This window comes from Hippopotamus amphibius, chromosome 1, assembly GCF_030028045.1.
Source record: "Hippopotamus amphibius kiboko isolate mHipAmp2 chromosome 1, mHipAmp2.hap2, whole genome shotgun sequence".
Taxonomy (NCBI): Eukaryota; Metazoa; Chordata; class Mammalia; order Artiodactyla; family Hippopotamidae; genus Hippopotamus; species Hippopotamus amphibius.
In genome coordinates this window covers 159,507,546-159,529,226 of record NC_080186.1, presented here as the reverse complement: position 1 = coordinate 159,529,226, position 21,681 = coordinate 159,507,546, and the positions used below count along the sequence as shown (strand labels likewise).

General features: G+C 50.5%; 1 protein-coding gene and 1 long non-coding RNA gene across 4 annotated transcripts in view; one reads left to right on the top strand and one right to left on the bottom strand.

Annotated features, from left to right (window-relative positions):
• Window positions 1–2,139: 2,139 nt before the first annotated feature.
• SPRY4 (sprouty RTK signaling antagonist 4) lies at window positions 2,140–13,272 on the bottom strand. 2 transcript variants are annotated; one of them, XM_057732366.1, is made up of 2 exons: window positions 13,198–13,272; window positions 2,140–4,027 (listed from the first exon to the last, which is right to left on the bottom strand). In XM_057732366.1, exon 2 carries the CDS (start codon window positions 3,978–3,980, stop codon window positions 3,081–3,083), a length of 900 nt encoding a protein of 299 aa, XP_057588349.1. In that variant the 5' UTR covers window positions 3,981–4,027; window positions 13,198–13,272; the 3' UTR covers window positions 2,140–3,080. The 2 variants fall into 2 exon arrangements, with proteins under 2 accessions (XP_057588349.1, XP_057588357.1); XM_057732374.1 differs by lacking the exon at window positions 13,198–13,272 and adding an exon at window positions 12,702–12,829.
• Window positions 13,273–13,536: 264 nt separating this feature from the next.
• The window catches only part of LOC130851682 (uncharacterized), a 47,157-nt gene continuing 39,012 nt past the window's right edge, over window positions 13,537–21,681 (top strand). For both annotated transcript variants that reach the window (XR_009053250.1, XR_009053249.1), the window contains exon 1: window positions 13,537–13,716. This is a non-coding gene — a long non-coding RNA (uncharacterized LOC130851682). The remainder of the gene's footprint in view (window positions 13,717–21,681) is intronic.

Here is a 21,681-nt window from a genome sequence, read left to right as displayed (position 1 = left end):
GAAGGTGACGGGATCTGGGTGCTGGTCCCCACCCACACTTTCCACACTTGGACTCAGCACCACCTAACCGTGCCTTGCTCAATGTCCAGCAGGGATGCACGCAGACTCCAGAGTGCTGAAAGGACCAGACGTATCACGTGATCGTCTTCCATCTCTGTCATCTGTGAAGGACCTGTATCAACAGCAGGGACTGGTCTTCACTCCTCCCAGCAGGGACGGCGAGGAGCCGTGGTCGCGCCCTGTCATCTGCCTGTGAGGGCTCGGCTCTCCTAGCCCCAGTTCCCAGGAGTGCTGGGCCTTCACAAACCCACCCTTGAGCGGAAGCAGCCTTGGACCCTTAGGACAAGGGTCCTGGACCCAGACTTGTGGATCTCACCCCATTCCAGGCAGAACCACCTGCCACTCCAGGTTGAACAGAAGTGGGAAGCAGCTGGCACTTTTCAAAAAAAGGTCAAGATGAGGCATAATCCAGCCAAGCAAGCCACTGGTGACAGGACACACACTCAGCCAGGAGCAGCCACAGAAATGTGCCGCGTTTCTGAGCGCTTGGTCCCTCAGTGGCCCTTGACTGGCTCCTGGGAGCCACAGGCAAGCCAGTTTTGTTTGTTCTTTTTGCCAAGAAAACCACGCTGAGGGATTGCTATGCAACAGAGCTGCAAGAACTGAAGCTGAGCACACGGGACACAGAGACGTCTGCAGACATCCATCTAGCAGGCTAGATGCAAACCAAAACGAACAAGCCGAAACAGGGGAAGGGGAAAGAGAAAACCAAAACCCAGAAAAATCCGTTTACAACTATATACACAAAAAGTCAGGGTTCAGGAGGCTGTTTGCCAGGAAACAGGGTCTATGTAGATAGAGATGGTGGGATAGGGGGGTGTGTGTGTGCGCGCGCGTGTGTGTATACACAGCTTATGTAAATCAATTCTCCACAGAATGGGCATGTAGAACACCAAAGATCACCAACCTGCAACTTGCCACTGGGTCAAGTTTCCCATGGAGACATTTGAAGGAGGGGCTTTGGGAAAAGTTCTGAGGTTTCACCAAGAGTGGACATATGCCCTCTTTTTTGGAGTGACCTCTGCATACCTGTTCTGAGGAAAACATCTCCAGTCCCTTCAGTACACATCTGATACATTCAATTAGGCTAAGTGGTTGGCTGAATGTGTTTTTTCTACCATTCCCTCTGATTTGTGCAAGGATATCCATACATCCATCATGACTGTGGCAAGGGTAGCTACAGGAATCAGCCTTAGAAAATGCAGATGCAGTATTTCGTATTTGCCTTTTACAAGCTAGCAAATGTTATATAAATAAAGCCTAAAATAATAAGACCCCCCCCTCCTTTCCTCCAGTCAATAAATACCTACGGTTACAATTAACTTATTCTAAATCATAAGATGTGACTACTAGTCTTCAAGAAGGAAAAAAAAGTCCTTGAGAACCATCATAGCTACCTGCCTCCTTGCCTCCTTCCTGGAGGCTGCTCTGTTCCTACAGAACTGGAAATGCTACAAATGCTGTGCCTAGTGCACTTCCAAAATCACCTGGGGTAGCTTTTCGGACCCAGGCTACTTTCTCTCATGGGGTGGGGGTTAGAGGGGAAGAGGCACAAAATACCACACGAAACAAAAACCCCGCACAATAGCTGGGGAGGAAGGACCGGACACACTACAGCTTTTGCATGCAACAAGTACCTACCCACCGGACGAGCTGCACTTTCTGAGTCCTTTAGCACCTTGAGAGAGAGAGTTGCTACGTCTCTGGGGGCTGCTGGGAGGGGCTCATGTGGCCTCACACAGAAGCAGGGCTCAATCCCATGAAGCCCCCGGAGAATCTCTCCCCCACCCGCATTCTTCTGACTCCCCCGCCAGGGCTTCCTAACACTAAAATAGACTCTTTTTTCATCACCTGTCTATTTACATTAAAGATGCAGACACTGTACACAAAAGGCTATGCCAGCAAGCAGCAGAATCAGGAGAGAAGAAACCCACACCCAGCTCACCTCGACTGTCACTCTGCTAACGGGAGGTGCTGCCTCTCCTCTTTGCTGTTAAAATCCTCTTCTTGGTGGGGAGGGGGATTGTGTTCCTTGAGGTTGCTTGCCCCCCAGATTTTGAAATCAGCCCTTCCTGGGGGTGGCCCAAAAGGAAGCAAGTGTTTTATTATTATTTTCTAAAACACCGTTAGCATCTGGTTTAATGATTCTATAAAAACATAATGACTGGATCCAGAGACCACAGCCTCAGACTCATTGGCAAAATGCTATTTGGTCTCGAATTTGCCACTCCGGCCTTCTCTACTCTACCCATAGAGTTTCTGGAAAGGACCTGGGTAGAGAGAACTTGGGACACGTGGCAGGCAGGTGAGTCTGTGACTCGGTAAGAGCCGAAGGACGGTGTTATGAATGGAACACCCCCGAGAGTTAATGAGGAAGCTGGAAGGGAGAAAATGTACTGTGCAGTGGTTCCTAAATCCATCCGTGGTTCCGGGTAGAGCGAGGAACGAGGGGGGCTCCCAAATATATACAACAGGGACCGCCAGGGTCTACAGCTTCCCCAAGGTGTCAGGGCAGACCGGGATGGAGGCTGGGAGAAGACGGCATAGACGGCAAGACTCCAAGGGTCTTCTTCCAAGGTCCCCTGGCCACTCAGTTACCGATTCCTCCCAGGCAGCCAGAGAGAATGCAGAAGAGCGGGGAGGGAGGGAGGGAGGAGGGCTGGGAAGGCATTCAAGCAGCTGCAACTTCCGGATATGTGTCCGCATCTGTGTTCCATCTTCTGAAAAAGAAAAATCACCCCCAAACCACACCACGCCCCTGCCACTCTCTGTTTCACACAAAGTTCCAGGACCCTGAAACAAACAAACAAACAAACCCAGAGTGCTTCTTCATCCTTTTGGGGAAGAGAAGGGTGGGTGATGGTGGTCTCTATTTCTTCAGAAGCTGGGGCTGGGGAGTGGGCCGACTAGCAGGGTCAGCCTCAGGATGCTCAAACCTCTGGCCTCCCCGTGGTGGTCTTCTCAGGTGTCAGAAGGTGAACAAAGTGTCCAGGGGGAGCGCTGGGACTTGACCCCAAGTGTCAGAAAGGCTTGTCGGGTCTGCTGGCCTTGGCATCCCCAGCGGCTGCCTTGCAGATGACGCTGTTCGTGTGCTTGCAGCGGCACCCAGGGCGGCGCAGGTGGTCGTAGCCGCGCTGGGCCAGCTTCACGCAGCCGGTGGCGGGCAGGTAGCAGAGCAGGCAGGGCAGCACCAGGGAGAGGGCGCCCATGAAGGACCAGCGGGCGCAGCAGTTTGAGTGGGAGCAGGAGCAGGGGTGGTCGGCGCAGGAGCCCTCGTCGTCCTCGTTGGTGCAGTGGTAGAAGACTCCCTGCACCAAGCACATGCAGCTGCCGTAGTTGACCAGCGTCTGGGCCGAGCAGAGGCACGCCTGGTTGCAGACCCAGCAGGAGGGCAACGTCCGGGGGGACGCGCACTCCTTGCACTTACACTTCCCACAGGCCTCGCACAGCAAGAAGTGCTTGTCCAGCTCTGGGAGGACGGCCGGGCCCTTGAGGTCCAGCGGCTTGCAGTGGATGGCCTTGGGCTGGATGCGCACGGCCCTTGGGGAGGCCTGGTCAGCCACGGGTGGGGGCGCCATGTGGTCTAAGAGGCGCTGGTCAGAGGACGTGCTGCTGCTGCTGCTCACAGAGCTGGGGCGCCCGCTGAAGGAGATCCAGTGGTGGGTGACGTCCTGGTCACAGCGGGCCGGCGTCGGGGCCAGCTCTGGGGCTCCACCCCGGGTCCGCTTGGGGCCAGTGGGGGGTGCCAGGCCGGGATTGTCGATGTAGTCATTCTCCACGTGGCTGGTCTTCATCTGGTCGATGGGGAGGATGGTGAGGGGGTGTTGGAGCCGGCTGTGGGCCATACGGCTGTCCAGGAGGGGCTGGACCATGACTGAGCTGGGAGTCAAGGGGACGCTCTGTGGGATCGGAGGCTCCATGGGGCCGGAGGTCCTGGGCTGTGCAGACAAACAGGCTTCTAGGGGCCCTGGGGATGGGGGGAGGAAGAGAGAATGGATTCCAGGCATCAGCAGGTGGCCTGTTAACACCCCCACCCTCCATCAGGTCCTTGGGAGCCCAAATGAAATGGCAACAGGGATTCTTTCGCTGGACTCTCCAGCATTAAGGCTTAGATGATTAATAATGACAGCAGCAACACCAATAGTAAGTGGTTGAAATAACTTATTTAGCACTTACTATGTGCCAGGGACTCGTCTAAGCACCATATTTATTGTCACTGACTCTTCACGATAACCCTAAAATGTAACTACTATTATTATCCCTTTTCTAGTTACAGGAAATTAATGTTCAAAGTAAGTTGTCCAAAGTCACACAAAAACCATCAGTAGCAGAACTAGGGCTCAAACCTGGGCCGTCTGAGTTCGTTCTTAGACTGCCCGTGAAACATGCTCCGAATTTTAGATAGATACAGCTTAGCAGTTATAAACACAGGCTCTGGAATCAGATCCAAGTTCAAATTCTCACCTCTGCCTAGCAGTGTTGTGCAAATGAACCTCTATGCCTTAATACTGTCATCTGTAAAATGGGTTCTGGTGAGGACTAAGTGAGAAAATGCACATCCAGGACCTAGCATCTTGCCTGACATGCAGCACGTACTCTAATTTATCACCATCCCAGAAAGCAACAGTTTAGATTTCCTGAGCACTAATAAGCAGGACTAAGAAGGGCCAAGTGCTACTGACAATGTGGTGACCACGACAGACAGTCCCTGTATGCGCCCATGGAGTTTATCAGCTGGATAAACAAAAGCCTTTATTTCATTCAGAGAGTCACAGGAGAAGGAAGAGCTGTATCTGATGCCTACACATCCAGGATATTAACTTCTTGCCACCACTTCTAAAAGCAGCAACCTCTAGTGGCTAATAACCCCTGGATAGGTGCACCTCTGACAACTTGGATGGGAAATCCTCCCAAGGGGCACTCACATCACCCATTTCCAAGCGCTGAGCTGAACATTCAGCCTAAATGCTATTTACTAGAATAGCTAAGCCAACCCTGGATCAGTTTCTAATTTCACCGAGAGAGTGCAATTTTAAGTTGGAATCCTGCCAGAGATTCAACTGCAGTGCCTGACACGGAACCCCAGGAAGTCACTTAAATCAAAGAGCGGAAATGGCTTGGTTCAAATTTAGAAAGTGCACATTGTTTTCTATTAGAAGTGCCATTTCCTCGCCTGCTGACCTTTACATTCAGAATTCGGCTAGAGATCAATTTAAAGAAATAGCAACAGAGGCCAAGACCTCTGCCCAAGGGGACATGATTTGGAATCCCAGAAAGAGTAGACTCTGGGAAGATTCCACCGGGCTTGGGGGTGGGGGACAGAACAGAGCCAGGGTGTGGACAGAGGGGGAAAATAACCACCTTTGGGAGGAAAAAAAAAAAGATCATTGGATGAATGTACTATGGGGTGGGATTTCAGTACATGCTTTTTCAAGATGCTAATGATGTTCTAATTTGGAGAGCCAACGCTGTACCTCTGTTATTAGGTTCATCTTGCCTCAAAGGTGATGCCTAAGAAGGGGAGGTGGATAGGTTTCCACTTTCAGTTCTAACCCTGTATCCCTGCAAACTTGCCAAAGAGCTGGTCATCCCAGTATTCCAATCACAGGAGGATGACACATGGTCCCAAATGACTCATCCATACTTATCAATGTCTACAGTAAAGAATGAAGAGAGGGGAAAAAAAAGAAGGCATTCAGGGCAATTCTGTACTATACTTCCCCTGCTTGGAAACAACAGTTTGATCAGAATAGGTTAAATTGTTGGGGAAAGGCTGTCTTAGGTAAAGAGCTAAGTCTAGATGCAAAAAGTTCATGAAGTGGATGAAAGAGAGCTTATCCACAGGGTTCTCATCTATATACTACAAAAAAAAAAAAAAAAAGCATTGTCTTTTCTACAAGGTTCATTGCTCAGTCAACTGATATTTCCCCTTCGCAAAGGGTATGAAGTATTGGCTTTGCTCCCACAGCCCCATCTACCTAAGAGATGTTGGTATTTCTGTGCGTAATTTTTTCCCATCTCAGAGGGTAGCCTGCCTCCTGCCTCCATGTTCCCTCCACATGTCAAGGGAACATCATCTTCAAACAGACTTCCCCGTGGCAGAATCAGGCTTAGGTGTCTGGCAGGTCTGCCACCAAGAACTAGTCATCTGCCAAGGCAGACTCCTTTGGGGACCCTGGGGTCAGGGCTGGATGGGGGATGTGAGTTAAGCATTCAGGGAGAGGAGTTTTTCTGAGGATCAAGCTGGCCATGGGGCAGAACTTCGGGGAATGCTACCTCAGCCCACTTTATTCTTTGCAGGAGTTCCAAAGCCTGGCTTCTAGAATAAACGGGTTTGGGGGTCAAGAGAAGAAGATTAGGGGCCCCGGGTCCCAGCCCTTTGCCTGGAGGAAAAGGTGTGACTAGGCAGAAGAATGGAAAATGCTGACAGAGGCACAGGAGACGACTCTCTGGCGCCAGCCAAGAGGTGCCTCAGCCAGAACCCCCACCCCAGACAAAGACAGCGCGATTCCCTTATTCCAGAAGCTCAGGTCACAAATACTCAAGGTCCTGCCAACAAAATGTCAGTGGCAGTCTGAAGGCTGTACTGCCCCATGTAGTTGGGTTTCTGTCTCTTAGGACCAGGATTGGGACTTGCCACGCTGTGCGCACTCCCTCCCCTGAACGGATTATCCACTCTCCTTCCCCCGATTCTATTCCTGGGGTTCTTTTCTTTAAAAGTGGGCACAAGGCATGGGCAATGCTCGGGGATTTTTGCAGGCCCTGGCATCACAAGGCAGACTCATGGAATAAGTCCCATGGAAAAGTCCCACCAGGAAGCCAGGGTGGGAGCAGCGCCTGCAGGCGATGAGGATATTGGCATTGGCAGGTTCCCATCACCCTCCAGAGGCAGCTGTCAACATCTGGGGATGCACTCAGGGCCAGACACGGGGGTGGGCGCTCGGTCCACGATGACTCGGCTCTCTTGGGACATGCTGCATCCGAGATGGCTCCAGCAGGCATATTCTAAAATGCATCTTCCCTATCATACCGCTGATGGAGGAGTCCTTCCGGCCACCAGCTCAGCAAAAGCCAGCAGCTGGCTCAGAGCTGTACCACTCCAACCTTCTCAGGCTTCATGGCTTCACCTCCCAATTAGCCGGGACCCTCCACAGGAGGGTGGAATTCATTTGGCTGACAAGAAAAACAACTTCCCGATAGCCTGTTTGATAACCCCTCAGCACAGCTAAATGAAGTCTCAACCCACCCACCCCCCAGTCCTCAGTTTAGAAGATCAATCTCTACTCACTGGGACACACCCACCCTCCAGTCTGCACAGCACTTCCGAACTTAAGTACAGCTTAATGTGTACTCTGCTTCTCTTGCAAGGAAGGAAGAGATGTATAATATAAGTAGAAGAGAGGAGGCTTTGCCTCATTTAGGCTGTTTGGGAGACTGATAGCCAATCTGGAAGACTCTGGACAGGGAAGCAAAGCCAGCACTCCAGTTAGCAAGAGAAACACCTCTATCGAATTTTAGGTGGCAGCCTTACGGATTAGCACGAGGAAAGGAAACTTTTACCTCCACTCCAACCTCCTGATAATGGTAATTAATAATTAGGGGAGCAGCTAAGATTTATGACACATTTCTTGGTGTCAGGCTCTGTGCTAAATCCTCGATGATTTTCCTCCTTCAATCCTTACCATCACCTTGGAGGATAGCACCCATTTTGCAGAGGAAGAAATGGAAGAACAAAGGGTCATAGAGCAGGGTTCAAACCCAGATAGCAGAGGCTCCAGAGGCTGTAGCTTCAGCCCTGCAGCCATGACTTGCACTAAACTTCTAGGTATTCATGGAAGGGCACAAAAGTGCCCTTCTTTTTTATGGTCATGAACTCCACCAGTCTCTCGGGTCTGCCACCAGCCCCCAGGAAACCTTATCAGGCCGTCTTCGGGCTCTTAACCCAGCCCACCTGGAAATGAAGCCAGACAGGGCTGGCATCAGACTGGCCCCCAGTAAGGGGAATTTTCAGTGTGGAGAGCAGAGGCTGGGGGTTTGAAATCTGTCATTAAAGGAAGGGTCAGCGTTCAAGACATCTTCCCTTCCATTTTCGTTGCCGTCCCCTTTGTCACCTCACGCACCCCCGTTTTGCTAAGTGTTTTCATTTTTAGTTTTCTTAAGGTTGAATGGGTCTCACTTGTAGGATCTCACCACAAAGCAGTCCCTAAAAGGAAAGCCTAGAGTGGGTGGGAATCCCCTCTGCTCCCACCTATAAAGCTGAACTTAAGGGTCCCTAGGGCACATTCATGGATGTGGCTTCCCGGTCCAGGTGTGTGGGGAAGGGAAGGAGGAGCTAGGGTAAGAGGAAGGCAGAAGTTGAGTCCTAGAATGGTCAATCAGCAGGATATGGAAAAGCCCAGGGCACACTGTATTTGCAGCTTGGTCTGTGAGCCTAACACTGCATGTGTACCTGTGGGGAGGGGCTGAGCATCAGGCGGCAGACAGCTCAATGCAGCCAGGCTGGAAAGAATCAAAAGGCATGTTAAATGGCTGTTCCACCCATTCACCCCTTCCCCTGGACTCTGGGGAGAGGAGTTGGGAAATATTAGGAAAACCTGACAGTTGTACTTTGAAAACTACAGGTCAGCTAATGCCAAACTGGCAAGAGGCTCTGAATGAAAAGGCAGTTTCTGCACTGGCCCATTCAGCCCCAGCAAGTGCTTTCAGGAAAGGCTGTTCAACCCTTTAACAGCTCAGAGAAAAAGGTCTCTAGGCTGCATGAGAGCCACCACTGTTGCTGGAGCTCTTTGGGACAACACCCCAGTTTAGTTCATTAAGCTCCCACTCAATAATGACTTATTGCTTCAAAAAGACTTTCTAAAGCAGAGAAGGGGGATGAGGGAAGCCAGGGACTTGCCTTGTCCCTACACCCCAACGAGGGACACCATCTCTGCATCTCTGCTGAGGATAAAGCATTTAGGCAGCTGGATTAGTCTGAGAATCCCTGCTCCTCTCTGCCACCCCCGTACTCCAGCACCAGCCCTAGGAACTGACCTCTGGCCATAGCCTGTCAGAGATCACAAAAGAAAACAGCTGCTTTTCCTCACTTCATCCCATCCCCAGCTATCAGGTCCCAACCCTTTTTTCTTTTTCCACAACCAGCAGAGCTCCAAAGCCCCAGTGCATGGGTGAGTGGGAGAGGTCTTGCTGTACTTTGGCCCTGGGCTATTCTAACTGGCTACATATTTTTGGCTTCGATGTATTCCCCTCATAATTGTTGTCTGCTCAGAACCCCTTAAAGAGGGATTAGAAGTCAAGAGTGAGAAAAGAATGGGGCTAGAAGAAGCCTGTTAAATACTAGTATAGTTTGGGAACCACTGACCCACATCAAAGTTTGGGGGTGGGGGACCAGAAACCTAAACCCCGGGGGAGGAACCCCCCTCTCACTGACACCAAGATCATCTTCTTTGTCTCACCACCCTCCACTAAGAATGGGACTGACAATAATAGATTTTAGCTTACTCCTGGGATGGGGCAGGAAATGACTCCCCTTCCCCCAACCAGAAAAAGACAAGGGAAACCACTTTGCAAATGGCCACCTGCCCCAGCAGGGCCCCTTCCCTCCAGCACATCTGTGCTCCCTCCCCGGTGCCCTTGCTTCCTCCACTGACTGTCCTTGGGAAGAACAATCGTGATCACAGCTGAACGGTGGAGCCTCTTAAACCCAGCCACATGTCCCGGATACATCCCCAGCCTTGTCAGCTGTGCGGATCTGCAGGGTGGCCCCAGGCACCCTGGAGAGCTAAGCATCCTCCGCCTCTCACATCACCCAGCACCCGTCTGCTGTGGTGGAAGGGGCTCCCTTACAACCAGGCGCTCCTTCCTAGGAGCCCAGTAGTAACAAGGGGCCCAGCCTCAGCCCTCCACACTTGCTAGCTGCTCAGCTGGTCCTGGACCCTTCGGAGGAGTTTCTTCTCCCCACTCTGCAGATGGGAGACTAAGACCCAAGCTTAGCACGTTTCCTAGCCCCTCAACGGTTCTGACCCAGCCCCTACACCTTGGTCTGACAGAAGTAATACAGTCTTCAGTTATGTTGCCCTTCACCAACTTCTTCCTCTGGCTCTCTTGAGAGTCAAAATATATTCCAGGGAATCATTGCTTTCCCTTCTGTCAGGTAGATCCAGGTTGCCCATGAGAGGGAACCTTCTCCACTCTTGCCATGTCGACATCCCAAATCCAATATTTTCAATTCTATCCCTAGATCCAGAGGTTTTCCTCACAAGGGAATTTCCACCTCAGAAGGGGCCAGATGATAGACAACTCTGGATGCAGAACTAAATTGAATGCCAAAGCTTTCTAAGCACATTGAACTTCTCTGAAGAGAAGGGGGTCCTTTCTAAGCCTCCTGGTACCATCACGAGGGCCCTCCCCAAAAGGATGGCCTAGGGAAAGAAAAATGTTTGTGGGGGCCCAAAACTAGGGGCTGGGAGATGTCACACAAAGGGACTAACAGCATCAGAAACTGCAAGAGCATTCCACACATGTGATCCCAAAGTATTAAACCCCAGAGCAACACACCTCATGGGCCATTTCTGGAGGTGTTAATGGGTGTTTTTTCTTCCCTTAATTTTAAAATCACTGACTTTCAAATTTTGCACTGAAAGGTTGCCTTCATTTATTACTCAAGTCAGCCAAACCTCTGGGCAGAGGCAATGTCAGGTTTACTAGAGTGGGGGATGGAATTCCAAAGAGCCTCGTCTCTGCACTTTTTCTGGAAGGATGAAAACAAAAGTGACATCGCAAGCTCCAAATGCCCCAAGCCTTTGCACTGCTTTAACCAGGAATCATTCTATTTCATGTGGTCAGTCTCCTCCCACCAAACCCTACCAAAGCTTTAAGGAGGTGTTGCCATTTCAGAGGGTAACCTGGAAAACGTCATGAGAATGAGCATAACACTTAAAACTTGAGTTCAGGATCTAAAAAGGAAGATAGCCAAAAGACGTCTTTAACGTCTTCCTCATTGAGCTGACCAACATTTGTGCATCAAGGAGATTTTATCAATCTGCCACTAAAATGTCCCCTACTCAGTACTGTCTCCACAGCTCAGTTGGTCAGGATGTGCACTGCTCATATTAGAATTCATTTGGAGCCTTCTGGTAAGTGAGGACCCTCCCAAGGGCTAGGAAAGAGAGGAAATTTGATTTCGCACTGGATATGTCTACAACTTCTTTCCCACCCTTCTGCTGAAAGAGACAGAGGGAGACAGAAAAAGAAATGGGGTGGGGGAGAGATGGGGGGGTGTCCATGGCTGCCCTCCCTTTCCTAGTCTGCCCCACACCCACACACTAAGGGAAAAACTGAAATTTTCAGATGTTTATGCTCCATTTGTATGAAGATCCAGGGAACTCTAAACATTGTGAAATCACCAGTGCAATACTGGGTAGGGCCTCAAGCCAGACCAAGCTTCTTAAGAGATTAATAAATTCACATTTCCTAAATGCTCTGAGCCTTCACCTTCCAGCTTTGTATTCCCGAGAGACTCAGAGAGAGAGAGAGAGAGAGAGAGAGAGAGAGAGAGAGAGAGAGAGACTAGAGAGCCTCCGTCAAATAACCAGACAGATATGCACTTGTTCTCACCCCTCCCCAAACTGTAAAGAATCATGACACTGGTTTGGAAGCAGGAAAGAGGGGGTTCACACTGGGTCTGGGCACCCCACCGAACCCACACACCTCCTCTCATCCTGAATCATGCTGGGGGGGGGGGGCGGCTCTCCGAGCATTGATGGGCCAGAAGACAGCCTTTTGCCCTCGTCCAGGCCTGGCAATATGGATACCCATCCAGCAGCTGGTGCATGAGGTAGCCAGCAGCTCTCCCCTCTGCCCACCATCCAGCCCCTCCAGCCCAGTTCGCTATTCCCGTCCACGCTCAGCCCATCAAGCCATGCAACCATTTTTTGCTTCTCCTGCCTCCTCTGCCCACAACCCCCAGCCCCCAATCAAAGAGAATTGAGAAACCATCTTCTTGCACAAGAGCAGCTACTGTCTAAAATGCTTTTTGATCGTCTGCATGGAGGGGGAACTGGGCACAGCCCTGGCCTCAATGATGGAGCCAAGCTCCAGCTGTCCTGGCTGGCCAAAACTGCCCTCACCCCCCCTTCATTGCCCCCATAGGCTTGGCGATTCAGAATTTTCAGAACGTACCGTCTCTATCCTTCTCTCTTCTCGGTGATGTCAAGCCTGGTACCACCAAGGAGGAAGAAGAGAAAGCGGGAGCCTTATCTCTCCTACGCACGCAACCTCTTCCTCCAGCTCCCACAAGCCCGGCGTTATGTAAACGCACCTTCAGCCCCCACCACAGCCCTAGCGCGGCCCGGGGGCCCCAGGGCCTGGCACAGCTCGGTGCCCGGGGATGGGGAGACACGAGGAGGCCGAGGAGCCTCGGGCCCTGCAGAGGCTGGCGAAGGGAAAAGCAACTTCAAGGCAGTTGCACAGCATAAAATGCGGCAGCAGAGCAAAGGTCAGACGGCGAGAAACCGCCTCGCCAAAGAGAGAGAGAGCAGAAATGCCCAGTCCTGGGCCAGCCCCGCGCTGACCATCGAGGAGGAGGCAGAAGGGAAGAAAACCCAGTCCGTCACCGCTCCAAAGGGGAAAGAAAAACCTACGTCGAGCATAGGCCGCTGCGGCGGGCTGGGGAGATCTACGGCAGAGCTGGCACCGTGGGCAGCGAGCCCGGGGTGGGCGAGCCGCCCAGGGCGAAGGCGCCCGCCGGACCCAAGAGGTGGCTCCTGACGAAGCCTAGAGCAGCCTGTTCCAGCGCCGAGGCGGTTGATGGCAGGAGGAAAGAGGCCAGGCCAGGAGCAAACTCCCGGGACACGCACGGGGCTTCCGAGTCGTAGAGAGTGGGAAAGCGGTGCTTGGCAATGCCCGGGGGTCGGGAATGCCGGTGCCAGGCTGTGAACACCTCCGGCGCCTTGGCCGGCCCAGCCGAGGGCGTCAGGGAGCTGCGGCACACCGCAGCGGCTCCAGGAGGCGCAGGGAGAGGGAAGGAACACTGAGGCGCGCCTAGAAATAGCGCACCACTTGCCCCAGCCGGAGGGGGAGTCGCGTCGCGGCTCACAGAGGGGCAGCTTCACATCCCGAAACCGGTCGGGGACTTACTTTGAGGAGCCGCAGAGTCACAAGCATTGCTCCATGTCTGTGTAAATCCCGGAACCCGAGCGGGTCAGACGCCGCTGTCCTCGCAGACGCCGGCCGGAGCAACCGGCACGGCTCCCTGTGCTCCGCAGCGCCAGCTCCGCGCTGTCAGCCCCTCTCGCAGCCTCGGCGGCGATGTTGCAACCACTGCCTGGGAAAATGGCTTTTTTATGAATGGGAGGGAAGGGAGCTCCAGTGCGCAAGCGCGCCGTCCGCGATTCTATGAATGGGTGGGCACAAGAGACCCCGCGCGCGCATGCGCCGCGCTCCCTTTTTTTTTTTTTTATGAATGGGGGGCCGGAAAAGAACTTAACCCGTGATTGCTGGGGCTGGCTCTCGCTCCTCCAGGGGCCGTCGTTCTTTTACAAAGAGGGGTGGAGGTTGTTGTTGCTTTTTTTTTTTCTTTATGAATGGAGGGCGGCGGCGACTGCTGCAGCTGGCTCAGCTGCGCGGGTTGTACCCCCTCCCAGCCTGCGAGAGGAGGTAAAGGCCACCTTCACGCCACTGCGGGCCTGGGCTGGAACCGTCAGTGTTGCTGGGGGGCGGGAGGGCACTGCGGCCTCAGGATCCTGGGCTGAGAGCTGGGTTGGGGAGGACACACCTAGATCTAGGGATTTCTACCCGCCGCAGGCAGTCGTGAGGGCGGGGGAACGGGAAGACCCCTGCTGAGGGCCTTCTCTTTCTCTAGACTGGGGGCGTCGGGGGGAGGGGCCTTGAAGCTGTGTTTACCAAAAATTAAGAAAATGTCAAACGTCCATATCAAAGAAGGGCGGAGTGGGGGTTGCAGAGTGAATCTGGTTCCTTCCTGAGGCTGTCTCCCTTGAGTAAGCGCAGACCACCCCTCCCCCCATTTCTTGGGTGTGGACTGCGACTGGGCCGAAGCCTCTTCCGGCTCTAGTACCCCCCGCGGTGATACTGGCTACTCAGCTAGAGACCTGGCTCTCGCCTGGCTGCACCCCCCCTCCCCCCGACTCCAGGATAATGTCCGCAGTGCCTGGGTGTCCGCCCGCCCCCTGCTGCCCTGGCTAGTGCTCCCCCTCGCCATTCCCGTGCGTTTCCTAGCCCTCACGGGACGCGGCCCTGAGGACCCTGTGTCCACAGAAGGCCACAGCCCTTTGCTGCTGTAGGCGCCTCTCCCCAGCCACCCCGACTTGCGCCCGTCCGGGGAAGCGGGAGCGGCCGAGAATTGGCCAGGTGGATGGGTGGAGCCGGCCGCGCCGAGGATGCTGCCGGGGTGGCCACGGGATTAAATAACAACAGGGCTCTTGAGCCGCAGAGGAAATGGAAATGGTCGGGATCTTTTCTTCGCAGTTAATGACGGGGCGGCGGGGGCGGCGGGGGCGGGGGGAGCGCATCAGCCCTGCCCGGTGAAAAGCAAAGCCCCTGCCATTAGGCCTGACTCTGGGAAGGCGGGGAGTCCTCACAGCAGGCCCAGCTCCGCCCAGGAACGGAGGAGGCTGTAGCCTCCGGGGAGTCCGGGGTAAGGGGTGGCTTTGATGCGGGGATGAGAGCTGGGCCAGGGCCTGAATCCCTGTAAGTTTTGTCTTGATGGCGTTTTCGCTTCACCGGGAGGTTGTGAGGCTGGCTTTTCTTGCTACGCCACCATGGGACTGTGCTTGGCTGTTGTCAATGGAGCCGATGAAAGGCTTCCAGCCCAGGCCAGAGGTCTGGCCTTGGGCTGGAGCTGGGGCTGGGGCTCTGGGGACAGGCAGCAGGAGAGACATTTTGCAAACCCAGATCAGAACCCAAGGTCACTGAGTCCAGGCTAAAATGGCTTCTCACTACTCAAACGCACCTTTGCAGTGTGATTTCCTTACTCAGCTCCTGGGGACAGAGCAGGCCCTCCCCTATGAAAGTTCAGTCTTCCTTTCAGGGCCAAGACCTTACTTAATGCCAAGAGAAAAACCTTTACTAGGATAATAGAGTATTTTACAGTTGTTCAGGTCTTCGCTTTACAGGCATCCAAGCTCAATATCACTATTCCTACTTGTCAGGTGTAGAAACTGAGGCCAAGGGTCCTGCACCTGATGAAAGCGAAATTGTGGTGCTGAATTTTTAGATCTTTGCAACCCAGATCTTTCTGCTTTGCTACCACCCCATCTCTATATCAGAAACCTAAAAACCTGTTTATTTGCAAGTCATTTAAGCATGTTAAACAAGGAAAGTTGGAGCAGTAATTTTCCAGCCAGTGGTTGCTCATGAGGCTTACTCAAACAAGTAAAAGGATGGGAATAAAGAAATCCTTTCTGAACTATGGAAGAAAGTCAAGATGGGGTGAGGGGGTTGCTGTCCTGTGTCCTTTATTAGAGGAAATAGCCAAGAGACAGTGTTCCTTCCATTCCTGGTCTGTTCTCAGCTTTCCTGAAGGAGAAGTGAGGAGACCCCAGCTCTGGTGGGATGGTGGGACCATGAAGGAGACCCCAGTCCTGGGCTGGGAGGAGCCTCTGATGCTTGAGCAGACTGTGACTCGGTGTCTGGGAGGGCACTGGGGACCATATTCCACTCCTCGGAACCTAAAGAGAGGAGAGGTTTGGGGATAAATAACTGTTACGAGAAATCCATCCATCCATCCATCCATCCATCCATCCATTCAATCATTCATATCTTCTGCGCTGGGGTCTGCCCTGACTCTAGGGCCTTGGTGGTGAGAGACAGACAGCCCTCCCTGCCCTGGTGAAGCTCACAATTTGGGGGGAAGACATACTATGCAATTCGAGCCTGTAAAAGTGCTAGGTAGGTAGGCAGGATCTGAGGGTATTGGGAGGTGGGGAGCCGGGAAGGACCCGATTTTAATTTTGGCATCAGGGGGTCTCTTTCTGACAGGGGGCTCCGGTTATGAGTTGAGACTTGAAGACTGGGAAGGAAGGAGTGACCTGAGAGAGGGTGAGGAGACATGCAGTGCCTGGGGGTGGGGCCGAGGCCTCTGTGGCCCACAGCTCTGATTTCTGTTTTAACCCTTTCTGCAGCCCGGGAGCCGGTGGTTGAGGGAGAGGGGACAGAGTGAAGGATGGTGGGGGAATGCAAAGCATTTGTGCCTTCACAGCTTGCTGATACCAACTTCATTCTTTGGATTGAGTGGCGGTAGGCCTGTGCTGGATTTTTTTTCCCCCTGCTTCCTGGGACTTTGTTCATTCCAAAGCTGTGCTGCCTCTTGCCCAGGTATAGCTTTTCTGCTGGAGGAGGACCCTAACAGCCCTGCATTCCTGCCCGTGCTGATTACAGTCCTTTCACCCCAGCCTCAGTGTAAACGTCTTCACCCCACCAGATCGTGTCCAGGGGAGTCTGGTGGCTTCAGTTCTGGGCTTCGCCCTCTTATTAAGCTGGGAGCTGAGTGCACTGGGAATGAGGAGAGGCAGGAATTCTAATTCGCTGGCAGACGAAGCCCTTACTGTGTGCCATTTTGGCCTGTTTCCATATGTCATGTTGCTTTAAAAAGCTGTACTCCGGGTCTTATCTTCCCTCCTTTTCAGATACAAAATCAGAGGCTCTGTTTTAATTATTTATTAATTCCGCAAAACATTATTATACACTTCCTGTACATCAGGCATAGTGCCAGGTGTTGGGTTTGCAGTGATGAAAGAGATAGATGCTATTTTTGCCCATATAGAGCTTATAGTCAGTGGTGACACCATAGTGTCACCTATAATCTTCATCAGCAACCTCATTTATTTCTGTATTCAGTTGATCTTTCTCAACCTTATATCAAATAGGAAGCCCTGGAACCAAGCCCCCCAACACAAATACATGACCTGCCCCCACCTGTTAAGAAACTCTGGAACTGCTACTGTTTATATAGTCAGGAGGGGAGACAGACGTTAAACAAATAATGATTTATTTGTTACAAAGAATGATTTAATTACAGTTAACATTGGTGGTGCATTAGAGAATACAGAGAGCAAAGGAGGGGCCACAGCCTGGGGGCCTGGAGAGGTTTCCCAGCATTTCGCATCTGCAGAATGCAGACTCAGCCAGGCAAGGGGTGGCAGAGGTTCAGGAGCAGGAAGGAAACTTGGGGAGTGCTAGTGTAAGTGAAGATAACCAGGGTGACATGTCAGACCCAAGGTTAGAATTCTGTGCTGGTACTCGCCCCTAGGCTTTCTGGCTCAGTGTGTTGAGGTGTTTCAGCTTTGGAGCCTGGAGAGCTTAAAAGACAGATGTACAAACACTGACCACAGGCTGCTGGAGTTCAGTCCTAGCCTTTCAAGCTCCACAGCCTTGGACAAGTTATCCAAACTTAATGTGCCTCAGTTTCCTCCTCTATCCTATGAAAACTAATATAGTCCTTACCAAAAAGGGCTGAGTGGACTGTAAATGGAATCATACACATCAAGTACTTAGAACAGCACCTAAGTGCCAAATACACATTTCCATGATTATTCAGCATACCCAGCCATTTTGATGTAGGGAATGAGTTCGAATTTTAAGAGAAGCCTATTTATCTGGGTGCATTGAAACTTCAGAAAGAGAAAAACACTCTAAAATGCAAGAAAAGTTTTGTTTTTGTTTTTTTTATCAAAAAGTAGTTCAAACCATCATACTGTGCTGTCATTGCTACTTTAACTAGTACAGTTTTTGCAGGACAAAAGTTATATTTTTAACGGTGTGGCTGGGTATCTTAAATAGTTCACCAAAGAGTTGATTTAGATGCTTGGATTTCAGTGGTAGCAGATAGTGTGATATAAAGCTGGGAATGATGATTCTCTTGCATCGGTATTAGGAGGAGGGGTTGTTACATACTTGGTGACTTTATATAATTCTTAATCTCTTCAAATCTCTACTGTAAAAAGGCAGATAGTCATAGTATCTGCTTCAGGGGATTATCCTGAGCCCTAAAGGGCATGATATTTTTCAAGTAATCTAGCTCAGAGCCAAGTGTACAGCTAGTTTTGAGGTTCTCTAATTGCTCAGTGTAACAGGGAAATTTTGAAGATTTTAGTTTGGTTATGATAATAGGTCACTAGTTTCCATTCATGCCACTTCATCCATTTGTTGATTCATTCAGCCAGTATTGAAGCAGCTTCTAGGTACTAGGTACCATCCCAGGCCCTGAGGGTACAACAGTGAATGAGTTATAGGAATCTTCTGCTCTCATATACCTTAGTCTAATGAGGGAAGTCTAATAATAAAAAGTAAACACCCAAATGATAACATAAATTCAGATGTTGGTCAAATCCATGAAAGGGATGTTAAAGAGATGTGACAGTGATTGGGAGAAGGATCTTTAGGGAGGTCAGGGAAAGCCTCTCTGGCAAGTCTGAAGCCTGAGGAGCAGGAACCTTGCAAATGTCCAGGAAGGAGGCCACGGTGAGTGCAAAGAGCATGGCAGGCGTGACCTGGTGTGTTCCAGGAACACTGACATCTTGGGCCTGAGGCTGGAGTGGTTCATCTCTGCTCGAGGACATTCTGGCCTCCTCTAGCTGACTTACACCACACCAGGGCTGGCTGGACTCCGGACTCTGAAGTATGCGGCCAAGTGCACCAGCCTCAGGCCCTTGGGAAGAATTTACAACCGTCCTGAGCCTGTTTACCACCTGCCAAAGAGCCCTTGGAAGGCACAGGCTCTTTCTCATAACTAGTTTTTACAGAGCCATGTATAATACAAAGCAATTCAACTGGGCAGGATTTTTTTTATCTTAGGTAATCCTTTCATTGAAGTATAACATTTTAGTTGAACCATATGAAGTTTCTAATCAGCAACTTTTCATGGACAAAGTGGCATTTCCTGTGGTTCAACATAAATATACTATTTTACAGCGTAAAAGTGTACACATTAGAAGTATATAGCTGAATGAATTTTCACGAATTGAACACAACTGTAGTGCTAGTGTCCAGGTCAAGAAACAAAACATTACCCAATTTGGGAAGCCCCACTCATGCTCTTCCTATCCCAGACCCTACCATGCCCCACCTCCACCCAGGGTAGTCACTATTTTGACTTTTAGCAACATAGATTAATGCAGTCTTTTTTTGGAAATCTTTCTTTAAAGGGAATTACACAGTAGATGATTTTTTTTTGGTGAGATTCATCCATGTTGTTGCACGTAGTTGTACTTTTTTGTCACTGTATAGTATTCCATCTTATGACTATACTGCAATGTGTTTATTTTTTAATTTTTAGCTGTGCCTCTAGGCACATGGGATCTTAGTTCCCCAACCAGGGGTTGAACCCTCACCCCCTGTACTGGAAGCATGGAGTCTTAACCACTGGACTGCCAGGGAAGTCCCTACAATGTGTTTATTCATTTCTACTCAGTGGACATTTAGATTAATCTGAGCATTTGGTTTTAAGAATGCTGCTTCAGTGAACATTCTTGTCCATGGCTTTTGGTTGAACACATGTTTATATATCTGTAGATGTAAACTGAGGACTGGGTCAGTGTTAGTATTTCCAAATGGTTATCCAGAGTGGTTGTACCAGTTCTCTGCACTGCTTTATTCCATGCTTCCTTGCTGCCTAGGTCTTGGGCCAGGTTCAACGCAAAGAATGAATACGGGGGTAGTAGTGGGGAGAGTACAAGACATGATTCATTGGATGAATCTCAGTTTGTGTAGTGATTAAGAGCACAAGTCCTGGAGCAGCTAGGCCTGGGTACAATTGTTACTCATCACCTCTATTTACCCACTGCCTCTGTGACCTTGGGCAAGTCACCCAATGTCACTCAACCTCAGGTCCTTCATCTACAAAATGGCAGAAGTATAGTAGCTCTCGTTGCATGGGGTCTTTCACCCATTTTTTTATTTGAGAAATGTTTTTGGAAGCCCTGATGTGTGCTGGGCTTTGTTCTGGGCACTGAGAGTTCAAGAGTGGATAAGATAGATGAGACTTTGCTCTCATGGAATGTATGTTCTAGTTAGGGGAGACAGATAATAATGGATCAAACCAAAAATTAAGATAATTTCAGATACTGATACGTGCTATGGAGGCAATAAAACAGGATGCAGTGATGGAGCAATGGGGTGAGGGGGGTAGGGGAGTCAGGGAGGTAGTGACTAAGCTGAGACCCAAATGACCAGCAGGAGGCACCATGCGTAGATCTGAGGGAGCACTCCAGGCAGAAGGGCTAGCTGGTGCAAAGGCCTTGAGGTAGGAACAAGCTGGGTGTCAGTGAGTTGCAGAAAGAAGGTTGGTGCTGCTGGAGCTGACGGAGGGGAAAGGCGGTGAGATGAGACAGCAGAAGTCATGTTCATGCAGGGCTTTGACAGCTGAGGTAAGGAGTTTACCTTTTGTTTTAATATCAGTGGGGATCATTGAAGGGTTTTAAGCAGGAGACCAACATGAGTTAATTTATGTGACGATTAAAAGAGATACTATATATATATGTGTGAGTAAAGAACTCAGCACAGAGTCTGTCATAGAGTGATGTTCCATAAATGTTAGTTGCTGCTACTGCTGTTATTGTTATTTACTAATGCTCTTAAAGAACCTAAAAACTTTCATCCTTACTGAGCACGAGGAAGCCAAGGCATAGAGCCATCACCACCCACGTGTAAAGTCAATCAAATCAGAGAACAGGATGTAGATGTTAATAATCAAAGGAAATGCTTTTGGTCCCTTTCCCAAATGGGAATTTTGAGGCAGAGGATTTTCTCTGTGGTTAGCAATTGTCTGGAGCAACCAAACTCAGCTCCTTCAGCTCTATTTTGCCAAAATGACCAGAGTTCAGTCACTTGGATGCCATTGGCTGTGGCCCTGGGAAAGGCTCATGGTTGATTGTTCATTCCATCTGCCTTTGCTCTGAGTCTGATGGGCCAAGAATGGAGAGGCACCCCCTTTTCTCCACCTTGTGTGCCCACCAGGTTTACTGAGATGCATCCACTGCCCTGGCTTGGAGGCTCTCCCACCACATTCTTGCCATATGTTCCTAAAAAGCTTTTGAAGGAAACTGCCCTTAGTTCTCTCCGACATAGAGAAATGGCAAGTAAATAATCTGTGAATGAATGAATGCAAATTGTGTCATGAAACTGGGCAAAGCTTCTTAGGGTATATAGCACTTGTTTCTGGGCAAAGTGTCCTTCTCTTAGTAAAAATGTTTTCATTCCTTCATTCATCAATATATATTGAGCTTCTGCTAGATGCCAGGCACTGTACAGTAGTGAGCAAAAATGGTGCCATTCTTGCCCTCATGGAGCTTCCAGTCTAGTGGGACACACCTTCATCAGATAACTGCACAAATATGAATAGAAAATGACAATAGTGATAAGTGCTCTGCAGGAGAGGTATTAATGACCTGAAGGTATATAATGAAGGTGGGGCTTTGGGAAAGTTCCTCTAATAAGAGACACTTGAGCTCAGCCCACAAAGATGAATGGGGATAAGAGGGTTTTGAGGGTAGAGTAAGAAGTATTCTAGGCAGAGAACAGCATATGCAAAGGTCCTGAGGTGGGAAGGAACATGCATGATGAATCCAAGAATGTAAGAGAAGGCCGCAGTGACTAAAAGGCTGAAAG